General features: G+C 41.9%; 1 protein-coding gene across 1 annotated transcript in view; it reads right to left on the reverse strand.

The window, feature by feature from the left end:
- Nucleotides 1–6,828: 6,828 nt before the first annotated feature.
- Nucleotides 6,829–14,113, reverse strand: part of LOC113052693 (semaphorin-6A-like) — a 44,992-nt gene continuing 37,707 nt past the window's right edge. Inside the window, exon 20 of the mRNA XM_026217097.1 lies at nucleotides 6,829–8,283. Within this exon, the coding sequence (XP_026072882.1) occupies nucleotides 7,232–8,283 (1,052 nt within the window). The 3' untranslated portion in view covers nucleotides 6,829–7,231. The remainder of the gene's footprint in view (nucleotides 8,284–14,113) is intronic.

Consider the following 14,113-nt stretch of genomic DNA (forward strand, 5'->3'; position numbering starts at 1 on the left):
GACTTTTCTTTGAGATCTGTATTCTTCTCTGACTTTGAGTCAGTTTCACTAATTTAGTAAACATAGTCCAGCATTTAAACAAATTGTGCTTTAGATGTCATTCCTTCTCGTCTTCTTCTCCAAGTTTTAGATGTTGTAGGCCAAAACATTGTTAATATTATTAATAGTAGCCTATTAAATGGTATAGTTCCATCTTGCCTTAAACATGCTAATACAACCTCTTTTGAAAAAGCCTAGACAGGATGCTTCAGTTTTAAATAACTATTGCCCCATTTCCAAGCTCCCTTTTTTATCCAAAAAATTAAAGGCTGTTTATCATCAGCTCATCTCGTTCTTGAATAAAAATGTGGATAGTTTTGGATGAATTTCAGTCTGGTTTTAGATCAAAGTATGGTTCAGAGACTGCTCTTTTAAAAGTACACAATGACTTAATGCTCGCTTCTGATTCAGGAAAGGGTGCTATTTTGATTCTTCTTCACCTTACGGCAGTATTTGAAACGATTAATCATGACATCCTTTTAAATCAATTAAGTCGATGGGTGGGCATTCGGGGAAATGCTCTCAAATGGTTTTGTTCTTATCTAAAGGATAGAAGTTCTATATTTCATTTGGGCAAATACTTTTCTGATTCTGCAGCTTCTTTTTGTGGGGTTCCCCAAGGATCAATTTTGGGGCCCATTTTATTTTCTTTATTTATGCTTCCGCTTGGTTCTATTTGTCAGAAATACAATGTAGCATTACATTTTCATGAAGATGATGCACAACTCTATCTTCCACTGAATGCAGGTAATTGTGATGAGTTTGGTGATACTAATACTATGAGATTAAGTTATGGATGGCACAGAACTTTTTACAGTTAAATGAGGCTAATCTGTGTAAGAAAGTAAGAAACCTGGGAGTGCTCTTTGATTCAAAGCTTAAATTTAAAAGGGGGGTGAAATGTTCGTTTTCACTCAATATCCTGTTAATCTTGAGTACCTATAGAGTAGTACTGCATCCTTCATAACTCCAAAAAGTCTTTAGTTTTATTATATTCATAAGAGAAAGATAGTCTGTACCGATTTTTCCCGGAAAAACATGAGCGGCTGGAGGCGTGACGTGTGGGCGGAGCTAAAGAATCACGAGCGCCAGTAGGCTTTTGCGTTGAGAGCGTTTGGAAGCTGTGACATTACCGTGAGGGAAAAACCATCATCCAAAACAAACCATGGCTAACAGTCAGATTCAGCGTATATTTATGATCCAGAATCAGATCCCGAGGCTGAAACTGAACGAGAGGAGCAGCAGCAACGACTCGCTCCGAGCGGGGCTCGAACCCGGGTCTCCGATGGGAGGGGGACGCACTAACAAGGAGGCAGAGATATTTGAAGCAGTTTTACTCACCACCTGCGGTTCCAACACATGATAGTGACCCTTTTTCGTTAGGATTGCATCATCCTTAAGAAATAAACGATGTGCAAATCCGTCGTCAAACTGGGCCTTGTTTGTAAAACAAGCATCTTCGAAATGCAGGGAACAAACACAAACACTTGCACAACTCCGTTGATGCTCTGTAAAAATAAACTCCATCCACTGGTCCCTTAATGCTGTTCCTCTTTTGGTAATCTGTGCAGGGTTGTCTTGCCCTGGCAACCAAAAACACACTTCTTTTGTGACATTTGGCGACGCTCTCGCTCTGATCAGTGAAGTCTGTTGTGCTCTCAGTGCTCTGCTATACGGGAGCGCGCGCTCTTCCGGCAGAAGTGCCTTAGGACCCATATAAGGAAATTCCGCTCCATCTAACGTCACACAGAGCCATACTCGAAAAAAACTTTCCGAAACTTGTGACAAACCGGAAGGAATACTCCTTCAAACGTACAACTTAATTTTTGAAACTTTGTCCATGTTTAGCATGGGAATCCAACTCTTTAACAGTGTAAAAAACTCAGTATGCATGAAATAGCATTTCACCCCCCCCCCCCCCCCCCCTTTAATAAGCAAGTGATCTCTGTGGTAAAGGCAGGATATTTTCAGTTAAGAAATATTGCAAAAATAAAGACAATTCTGTCATTTGATCATTTGAAGGGTGTTATAAATGCTATTGTTATGTCAAGATTGGATTACTGTAATTCACTGTATTTGGGGATTCCCACTGTTCTGTTGAATCGTCTTCAAGTATTACAAAACGCAGTTATCAGTCTGCTGACTGGGACCAAGAAACAGGTCAGTGTTTGCCCAGCGCAAATCTTCGTTACAGTTCAATTTAAGGTTTTACTTTATGTTTTTAAAGTCTTGCATAGTCTAGTACCTGAATTCATTTCGGACATGATATAGTTTTATTCTCTGACACTAATATTTTCTCTGATTAAAGATCCCTAGATCCCTCTTAAATTCAAAAGGAATCATGTCTTTTCGGTTGCGGCACCTCGCCTCTGGAATGATTTATACTGCAGTTCAATCTGAATTGAATCGACAGGGAACTGAAGAGCTTTAGAGCTGCTTTACAGCCGAATCTGAGTTTGTCTCATACATGATGAAGTTCCATTGCTTCTGTCATTTTCCTGTTTATCTCGGTGACGCTGCTTTGACAGAATCTGTATAAAGTGCTGTAGTAATAAAGATGACTTGACTAGACATTGTGTTAGGATGCAGGAATCACAGATCAGATGGTTTCTGTCTCAGTTCTGATAAAAGAGCTTCAGTTGAGATGCTTTCACTGCATGATGATGAGGATGATGATGATCACTGCAGTAAATCAGCTTCTCTTCTCAAGGTGAGGGAGCATCTGTGTGTGTGTGTGTGTGTGTGTGTGTCACCTTCCTTGCGTTGTCAGTATGATTATAAAAGTGGGCGGGGCTACATGCAAATGGTGTCACAGCTGGAGGACACCTGAGACGGAGGGGGAGGAGCTCATTTATTATGGATGAAGCAGCTGCTGCTCTCATTTCAGCTACACACACACACACACACACACACACATCAGCTGTGACATCATTTCCTCCCACTGACCTCTGCAGGGATCCTGAATGAGCGTCTGATCTCTGACCTTTGGGTGAATGGATCAGGACTGTAATGCTTTAGAATAGGAACAGCAATGTAACTGATCCTGTAAATGTGTTAATTAAGCTCAGTAATCAAACATGGAGTCGTTATGCCGTGTCCTCCCTTGTTCAATGACACTATCCCTCATTCTGAAGCGCTGCTGTTAACATGATTCTGAAAATCATTTCCTGGGAGACAGAAAATCCATCTGAGGCTCGACGCACACAGAGATCCATCTGACCTTCAGCTCTGAGCACTTAACACTTAACAGAAGCCAGGCGTCCTCGAGCACACCTGAGACAACACACCATCACATTTCACACACATCACACACATTAAAACAACATATGATAAAGTACTTTACAGTTCCCAGCATCTCTAAAAACTAAAATCCACCTGGACTAAACACAATTAAATAACTAATGTACAAATGATGTTTAAAATTATAATAAATAATGTAATAAAGCTGTTTTTATACTGCTTAGTTCTACAGTACGGTATATAAATCTATGTCTAGATGAGAGTCATCATTCAGATTTGGGTTAGTCATCCGCTGTCTGCTTTCTTGTTGTGATTAGAAAGTTATTTATAGGATACAAAAAATGTTTCTTAGAATCTCAGAAAGTACAAACAACATCATAAAGATGTTCAGAGAATGTTGGTCTAAGAATATTTTCTCTTATCATTGAGAATGTCACATTTCAGTTCCATTACTTTAAGAATGTTATTTAACATTTATATAACTTTTAAAGCTGTTTGAGGACGTTCCCTGTTAGCTGGGACAGACTGATAAATCATCTGAGAGTGGCTGGTGTCTGGCAGCAGAGATAAAGCATGAAACACGGCGGACTGAACGCCAGCTTCCTGCAGGATCCTCTGGAGACGGGGTCACGACCTTCAGCAGTAAACTCCCCAGCAGCAGTCTGTCAGATCGTCTGAAGTGACTCTGAGCTCAGAAACACGTTCACACAGGCTCACAGAGCCTCGCTTTGTTGTGGTTGAAGGGATTGAGCGGCTCGTATCACTTCAGCAAACTCACGCTTCTCAAGCAGCTTCACGCTCTTTATGCCCAAGAGTTTTACAAGCCGAGGCAAAGTAGAGCGTCTCGTTTAGATCCCGGAGCCAGCCGCGGCTTACATCCCTCCATCACCGCATCCAGGGATTCAGTCCACGCCGGGGGGGTCTCATCACATGACCAAACACTAGTCAAGATTGTTTCAGGTGTAAACATGTCTAAATCCTTTCACTTACAGGCCATTAATTATCCTAATATTGATTATCATATTTTTTGCATTTCACGTTTTCTAAAAAAAATCATGTTGAAATATGCAAATAAGGCATTATCTAATTAAATATCCATAGATTATCATGTAAACAGTGTCAAGGTCATGGGTTCGATTCCCAGGGAATGGTTTTACTGATTAAATGTACAACTTTTGCTTTGGATAAAAGCATCTGCCAAATGCATTAATGTAAATTTTTCAGTAATTTGCAAACATAACCAAGCACATAAATATCTGAACATTGAATAAAGCCAGGTTCAGTTTTTCCAGCGGGATTCTGGATTGCTCTTTTTATCACTCCTTAAATCAGAAAATACTGCCAGCAGACGGAAAACAAGCACATTTTCTACATGTGAAATATGAACAAACCTTCAGAATATAGAGAGGAATAAAGCTGTAAAGTTTGCTGTTTGTAAGAGAAAAAACTCTTTTAAAGATTAAAATCTACAGATGTAATAAAGCGCAATAAAACAAACACCTAAATGTGTGTTTTGGATGTTTCCTCTCCACTCATCTGAAAGAAGAGACTTGATATGGAAGCAAAACAGCAAAAACTGAGCAGTGCATGAACACACAGTGTTTTGTGGGAAGCGTCCATGTGGAAATCTGACTTTTATTGCACTGAGACATCTCGGGTCATGAATGTGATTTATTACGAAGCACTGACTGTGATGGGTTCACTTCATGTAGCGCTGACAGGGTTCAAAAGGAATAAATGAGATTTATTCAGGAACTTTTGTGAGGTTTCAGTCTAGACTCGAGCTTTAGTTATCAGCTAGATCATCCGCTCGCAGCTGACGTCAATGAAACGGCTGGGTTTTCACCTACACGAGTGAAACGAGTCTGACAGCAGCAGAAGAGACGAGGTGAGGGTTATAAGCAGATATCAGATGCTGGGAAGGAATCAGATCTGCATCACACGTGTAAACCATTGAATTTGACAGAGCCGAGGTTCTGGAGGTCAAAGCCATTGTGTGGATCTCAGCTGATTCAGTCTCTGTTTGCAGGACACAAAGCAGGTGGTTAGTAACCCAGTTACTGTTGTGAATATCGTATGAACTAACACTGAAGACAAGAGCTTTGAGCAAACAGAGCATGTTGAGACAAAGGAACAGGACACCGGAGACCTCCAACGGCCCAGAAACATTTAATCTGTCATCATGTCTGAAGACGGGCGTCTGGAAGGGCCACTCGGGGCTCCAGAGCGATTCTTATCGTTGTGTTTATTCATGGTTAGAGATCCTCAACAATCGAGTGTTTGCTGTGGAGGTGCAAACCCTCATGTGACGACGCTTACCTAAAGCACTCATCACAGCGTGAACACATCCGCCTCACGCTTCACAAAACACACAAGATCTACGACAAGAATCTGAAATGTTTTTATTACTTTTTTCCATTTATTAAAGAGAATTTCTTTACAACATACATTTAGCTGTGAATCAGATGTGGGAGAGGGCCGGTGATGAAACCATATCATACAAGAGAACAAACTCCACTTCCAAAGTCTAGAAAGGCACCAGCTCGGAAACCTCGAGCTCCGTTTGCTTCGGCCGGAGCGGATCAATTCAGAGAATCAGGTGAAGTCAACATCTACAAAGCCAAAACTAGATTCCTGGACGTCAAGTTCAATAAAACGTGTGTCAAAATAGTTCAATAACAATCCCTCATATTACATCACAACCATAGAGCTAGAAAATTATATTAATCGGAATCTGTCACAAACATTAATCTGTTTCCTAATATTATCAGAGTGCATATCTACACAGGAGCCAGCCTGTATTCACTGCCTAAAAACTGTGTTTGATCGTATACATTAGAAAGATTGTGTGTGTGTTTGTGAGAAACGTCATATCTGGATCGTTTGTGTGTTTTTCTCTTATTGCCTCGAAGCAGCCCGATCCACAGATACACAACAAGTCATCTACAGACAGTGTTAAACATCATCTTGACTTGGTGAAAAGTAAAAAAGGAAAACAAAAGCAAACATTCTTCCAGCACGACGAGAATCGTGATTGGCACAATCAGAAATCAAGCACAGAGTCATTTGTGGTTATCAAAGGGACCAGAGTCGACGACGACGACACCTACATTCTTCAATTACGTGTTTTCTTACTGTTCTTTTCTTTTATCAAACGAAACATCTTCATAAGAACTACGACAGTTAACAGCTAACAAACGCTTCACTACTCAGGGGTGTAAGGCACAAATTTACAGGTGGAAGGAGAAAAACAGGCTGAAATGATTCGGTGAAAGGGCCGTGTGGTCGGACTAGGATTGAGAGCGTCTCAAGTGCGGCGAGAATGGCACTCGGATGAAGAAGAGGAAAGATTCAGGAGTTCCTGTCTGTGGGCTGTACGCTCTACCCACAATCCCCTCTGGCACGGCTCGAGAAATACTCCCTCGTCTCTGACTTCTGACATCCCAAGAGTTAGTGGACAGAAGTACTGGCTCCAGTTTAATGACTTTAAATAGTTTCACACTTGATTAAATCAAATTAAAACGATCTCATTTGAGCCTAAAAGAGACGCTCTTTCTGCAAAAGCACTTTATTAAAAAATAAATAAAACCTGCTATTAGTATTAACAGTCATGTGTTATTTCGTCAACAGTTTCAGTAGACGTGTTGAACTCGATTGCTTTTACTCGATGGCGGTTTCACAGTTTTCCATGGTAAACTCCAGCAGCTGTTCCCGTCCGAACTCGCTGTGTGTCCAAGTGCTTGATAACCGGGCGTCTCTCGTCGCTTCTGTGCTTTTGGCAGAAAATGACCATCGGCAACAATGCTGCCACCGGACGAAATCTCCAAGAGTTGCCCTCATCAGCCTGAGCTCGACGTGTATTTCACAACATACAAAACAAAACCAAAAAAAGTGAGTTGCATTTCCTGTACACAGCTGCACAAAGCAGACACACTTTCACGTTCCCCGTCTCTTATGTGCAGGAGTCGCTGGACCTGACCTTGGTGGAAAGGGACACCAGTGATGGTTTAGGAGGGACGTCAGGTTTGAGATGCCTGGAGAGAGAGCCGTACGAGCTCCCGGGGTGATGTGAGGAGATGTGCATGGAGTCCACGCGCTGCGGAGCGGGCGGAGGAGGCGTCTCCACACCGAAGCTGTGGTTCCTGGACATGTGGGACGAGTTGGACGAGTTGGTGTTGTGCTGTTTCTTGAGGCCCGAGTTCATGGGATAGCCGCGGCCGTATACAGACGAATGCATGTCCAGCCTCTTGCCCATCTGCGGGACGGCCGGCAGGACCACGGCGCTCAGAGACGCTTCTCGCTGGGGCACACGAGGCGGCGCTCCCTCACCGTCCGCCGGGCCGAGGCTGTGACACGGACTCTTGAGGGACTTGTACTCCAGCGTGGCCTGGTCATCTGCGAGGTCTCCTCGGTGCGGCTGCTCCACGTACTCGTGCTGGTAAGACTGCTGGTGTTGGGGCAGAGGCAGCACCACCACACTGGGGATGTGACCCGGAGACGCCCGCAGCGGCAGGTCCGTGGGGATGACCACAGAACCCATGGATGGCAAGTCTTTGGTGCAGGCGTTGATCAGGTTCTGGTTGCGCTCCCACTCGCGGCTGCCTCGGCTGGGCTTGCGGCGCGGCTGCATGGGCGTGGACTCGGGCGTGGGCAGGGCGGTCAGATCCAAGTGCTGGTCAGCTTTGATGAGCATCCTGCCGTTGGTCAAGCGGCCGTTGTGCATGAGCGGGGTCATAATGGCTTCTGGCCGTCCATCCGTGGCTTGCGTCTCGAATAGCCCCGTCAGCTTGGTGACGCTGTTCATGGATCCCCGTCGGGACTGGACCGAGTCCTTGTCTTTGCGGCCGGGCAGCTCGAAGTCCCTTCGCCGGTGGTCACACACACAGTACACCACGACGCCGGAGAAGACGGCGCCCATGACGAAGGCGAGGATGACGGCGATGGCCAGGAGTGTGATGGGAACCATCTGATCGCGATCTCTGTGGTACGTCTCTCGGATCACTCCTGCAAACAAGAGTTTAGCAATATTATTAAAAGAGTTCACTTGTGCATCTCAAATGCAAAACTCAACTTCAAGGGCCGTTCACACAGAATGCGTTTTTCCATTCCATTGCACTACATTCGGTAAAAGAAAAAAAAATGAAGAGCCTGAATGGCCACTTTGGATAAAAGAGTAAATGCATAAATGTAAATGTACATTTTCAAAGTTCGTTCTATGCAAACCTGTGCTGGATTGATATGTTCGACTACTGCATTCACGTCTGTCATCTTCTGCAGCATCTTGTGCATGAAACATTGTTCTGAAACATGCCGCTTAAGTTAAAATAAGTTTAACAAGTTTTCAAGAATGTGTCTTGAGACCTTACATTTTCCCCTTTCCTCTCATTACTCAAAGCAAAAACGTGTTCTGTGTGAATCTCCCCTTAAGCAGCAACGTGCACATTAATGCATGCTTAAAATCAGGGTTAATCTGCAATATAAATAGAGATAAAGCTTCTGTCTTGATATATAAAAGAGACAAATTTTGTGCATTCGTTTAAACTCATGGATGAAGCTGCGATGTGTTTTGTGAAAGCGCTGCCCACTGCACAATTGTTTTGAGGAATGCTAAATATTGTTAGCACATTTGATGTCTTAATCTACACAACGGCTGATGAATTAGGTTACATTTCCATCCAAACACCACAAGCCACAAAATTCTCATTTAAAATACACACAGGTGCTGCTGTATTTCCACTGAGGCAGATAAATTCAATGTTTTACAATTGTTGAGAACTCATAAAAGCGAATGCATTAGACGAGGCAGAGGTGTGTAACAGCTGTTCAGTGGGGAGTACAGGCACACTAACACACACACTAACACACACACGGAGCGCATGGAGAGTGTGGGTCCAGATTTACTGAGTTTAATGGACTCTGAGTCTCCTATGGTTCTGAATATTCGTGGCTATATATTCCTCTTCTGTGGGAGCTGTGTGAAGTGCTCTGGATCTTCTGAAGGAGTCTCTCTCTGAGATAACAAAACACCGTCACGCGTCTGTCTGGGAAGATCTGAGGGGCGCTTCTCTCTTTTTAACTTCACTCTCATTGTTCCTCTCAGGAGACGCTCTTCCTCACAGTCTGTTTGATGTTTTAAAGTGTCTCTCTCGTGTGTCTACTGTATGATACGCTTGAGAAATGACGCAGCTCTGCCGGATTCATTTTCAAGTCTTCTTTCATGAGAAGTACCAGGATTTATTCATTAAATAGGTCTGTTAATAAAACCAATGTAGAGACACGTGACGTGATGGTCAGAGCTGGACTGGTTTGGCTGGAGATCCAGCACAGATGAAGACTCTTCTGAATCTCCTGAAGGTTGTGAGGATGAGGAGGGCACCGCCAGACCTCACAAAACCTCTGAAGATCCTTTCTATCCTTAATGCACTGTTACTCAACTTCAAAGAGCCATAAAAAGGACGAAACTTGGAGAAATGGAGAGAGCTGCAGATGGACCCTTTCTACAGACATTTTGATTAATAAAATTTAATTCAACCAAAGTCATCGCTGGATGTCTGGAGTCTTTACTGATTGACAAAGATCCTGAAAATACAGACACTTGATCTGATGAATCAAATGAAGTGATAAAGTGACACAATTCTTCATTTTTAACACCAGATTTGAATTTTATCAAACATTTTAGTGTGTTTATGCTTCTTCTTTACAATAAATGACACTTGCTGTGATATTCTGTATCTAACAGGCATTTGTAAGTGTCCAAATACTATTAAAATCCATTCAGATTCAGAAGCGCTCTGTTTTTAATGGCTCTTTTCCTCACAGGTTGCTCGGAGCGAATCACCAGCGGAGATTATCTCACGCAGGCATTACACATCTGAATTTCATGAGACGTCACTTCTGACAATTAGACGTGTTAGAGCTTCACCGACCGGCACAATCCTGCAGCCGAGCGCATGTAAATAAGACCATTCCTGTGTGAGACTGAGACGCGTGAATATTCACACACTCACACACACGCACACACACACACACACACACGCACGCACACACACACACACACACACACACACACACAAACACAGACACACACACACACACACACACACACAAACACACACACACACACACACACACACAGACACTCGCTCTCACACACCCTGCTGCCTTTATCTGTGAAGATGTGTTTCTAAAGCCTTGACACTGAACGATTGTTTAAAGAGGAAACAATTAAATCTGTGGATCAGGTGAATGTCTGAGCCAGCGTTGATATTCAGAGCGTTTACCTGGAACTAATCCATGAGCTTTAAAACATCAGAAGAAGCAGAAGCAGCTTATTAAATGTGTGTGTGTGTGTGTGTGTGTGTGTGTGTGTGTGTGTGCATCCACTGCTCAGCACACGGCATGAGCTCATGTTAATATCACACCATTCATTACATCTCACCTTTTACCATCTAGATGAGATGATTTAAGGTCTGCGGAGGCGCTGAGATGAGGTTAATGTGGTGTGTGCACATATCATTATGTAATAAATGAAATATCTTCACTCAGAATGAACCTGAGGCAAACGCCCCGAGGACATGCTGTAGTGAGTTTAACTGATGTGGAAAAACACACATCATTTGTATTCTTCCACTCGTTTAACTCCTTAACCTTCAGAACAGCATCAGAAAACACAGATGATCATAATTACTGAGAGAGTAAATGAGCAGCACCACTAGTGTAAACACTGTTTTTGCAGCGGTAAACAGCTGATTATGTGTGGATCAGGCCGTGGGTGTTTTAAAAGGCTTTGTCTCCAGATTGAGGTCAGTGTATAGAGGACTTACATCTGCGTCTTATTCACAGCTGCCACTGTATAAACTCTATTCATTAATGTGATGAGGAACTGCTGATGGGTGCACACACACACACACACACACACATTCTTTGTTAGTTATGTTCCTGATGTATCCGAATTCCTTAGCATATCCAAAACCTCAGAACAACTTGATGATGTAACAGAAACTATGGACTCTCTCTTTTCTAGCACTTTAAATACAGTTGCTCCTTTACGCTTAAGGAAGGTTAAGGAAAACAGTTTGACACCATGGTATAATGAGCATACTCGCACCCTAAAGAGAGCAGCCCGAAAAATGGAGCGCAGCTGGAGGAAAACAAAACTAGAGGTATTTCGTATTGCTTGGCGGGAAAGTAACCTATCTTACAGAAAAGCATTAAAACCTGCTAGATCCGATTACTTTTCTTCTCTTTTAGAAAAAAACAAACATAACCCCAGGTATTTATTCAATACAGTGGCTACATTAACAAAAAATAAAGCCTCAACAAGTGTTGACATTTCCCAACACCACAACAGTAATGACTTTGTGAACTACTTTACTTCTAAAATCGATACTATTAGAGATAAAATTGCAACCATTCAGCCGTCAGCTACAGTATCACATCAGACAGTGCACTATAGACCCCCTGAGGAACAGTTCCACTCATTCTCTACTATAGGAGAGGAAGAATTGTATAAACTTGTTAAATCATCTAAACTTACAACATGTATGTTAGACCCTATACCATCTAAGCTCCTAAAAGAGGTGCTTCCAGAAGTCATAGGTCCTCTTCTGACTATTATTAATTCCTCATTTTCATTAGGATATGTCCCCAAAACCTTCAAACTGGCTGTTATTAAGCCTCTCATCAAAAAAACACAACTTGACCCCAGAGAACTAGTTAATTATAGACCAATCTCAAATCTCCCTTTTCTGTCCAAGATACTAGAAAAGGTGGTATCCTCACAATTATATTCCTTCTTAGAGAAAAATGGTATATGTGAGGATTTCCAGTCAGGATTTAGACCGTATCATAGTACTGAGACTGCTCTCCTTAGAGTTACAAATGATCTGCTCTTATCATCTGATCGTGATTGTATCTCTCTATAAGTTTTATTGGATCTTAGTGCTGCGTTTGACACAATTGACCACATCATTCTTTTGCATAGACTTGAACACTTTGTTGGCATCAGTGGAAGTGCATTAGCAAGGTTTAAATCGTACTTATATGACCGCCATCAGTTCGTAGCAGTGAATGAAGATGTATCATATCGATCACAAGTGCAGTATGGAGTACCTCAAGGCTCAGTACTAGGGCCGCTACTCTTCACGCTTTATATGTTACCCTTGGGAGATATCATCAGGAAATATGGTGTTAGCTTTCACTGTTATGCTGATGATACTCAGCTCTATATTTCCTCGCAGCCCGGTGAAACACACCAATTTGAAAAACGAATGGAATGCATAGTTGATATAAAAAACTGGATGACGAGTAATTTCTTACTGCTAAATTCTGTAAAAGAAGAAGTGTTAATTATAGGACCTAAAAATTCTGCTTGTAATAACCTAGAACACTGTCTAAGACTTGATGGTTGCTCTGTCAATTCTTCGTCATCAGTTAGGAACCTAGGTGTGCTACTTGATCGCAATCTTTCCTTAGAAAGCCATTTGTAAAACTGCATTTTTCCATCTCGAAAATATATCTAAATTACGGCCTATGCTCTCAATGTCAAATGCAGAAATGTTAATCCATGCATTTATGACCTCAAGGTTAGACTATTGTAATGCTTTATTGGGTGGTTGTTCTGCACGCTTGGTAAACAAACTACAGCTAGTCCAAAATGCAGCAGCAAGAGTTCTTACTAGAACCAGGAAGTATGACCATATTAGCCCGGTCCTGTCCACACTGCACTGGCTCCCTATCAAACATCGTATAGATTTTAAAATATTGCTTATTACTTATAAAGCCCTGAATGGTTTAGCACCTCAGTATTTGAATGAGCTCCTTTTACATTATACTCCTCTACGTCCGCTACGTTCTCAAAACTCAGGCAATTTGATAATATTATAATATATACACAATACTTAAACACAGCACAAACACATTTCTATCACACGTGTGTTTCACTGCAATACATCTGGTGACAGAGGTTTGTGCTGATAAATCATATCTGAACATATTTAATATATCAGTGTAACTCAAAGACTCAAAGACTGTGAATCATGTGATAATTGATTCAGTTTCTGACAGACCAGCTGCCCAAAAGAACAAATGCAAATGTGCTGCGTAGAGTTTGACTGCATCAGTGATCAGTGTTCGTCCACCGCTGACATCACATCAACACGAGCCAACGCTGTGTGTGTGTGTGTGTGTGAGTCTGTAATTGACCTATAAATTAGAGGCACAGAGGAGGATGGGACGAGCGAGAGCAACAGGTCTGCAGAGAGAGAGAGAGAGAGAGAGAGCAGGAGGGAGGAGGGCGAGACACACTAGATTAAGGTTAGTCAAACGCTGGGGCTACAGAAAAGGTTCAGCCTTGGAACGATCCATCGGGAGGATGAAGGTCCTGTGCAATCACAATGGCAGCAGATGGAGGAGGGAGGATAAACACACACACACACACACACACACACACACAGCTTCTAATGTACTGTGAACACCAGCTCAACAAAAACATCAGCAGATCATGAAACCACAAAATCAAATGAGAGAAAAAAATTATTGAAACTGTTTTGGATAAAGGAAATTATGCATTAATAGGCAGTGTAAATACTACAACTATGATGTATATATACTGTACTGTTTAAATAAATATATTTTCACATTAATAAATTAATGTTATTTAATAATATATTAAATTAATATCCTGATTAGATTTAGATTTTTGCATTACAGTAATGCAATAATAAATATACTTTCACATCTAAAAACCTAAAAAGACAAAACTTTTAGAGAGAAAAAAAACTCTTTGCAATGCGAAAAACTTTGATTTTCTTTAAACAAAATATTTTTCTATTTT

The sequence above is a fragment of the Carassius auratus genome, chromosome 33 (assembly GCF_003368295.1).
Source record: "Carassius auratus strain Wakin chromosome 33, ASM336829v1, whole genome shotgun sequence".
NCBI lineage: Eukaryota > Metazoa > Chordata > Actinopteri > Cypriniformes > Cyprinidae > Carassius > Carassius auratus.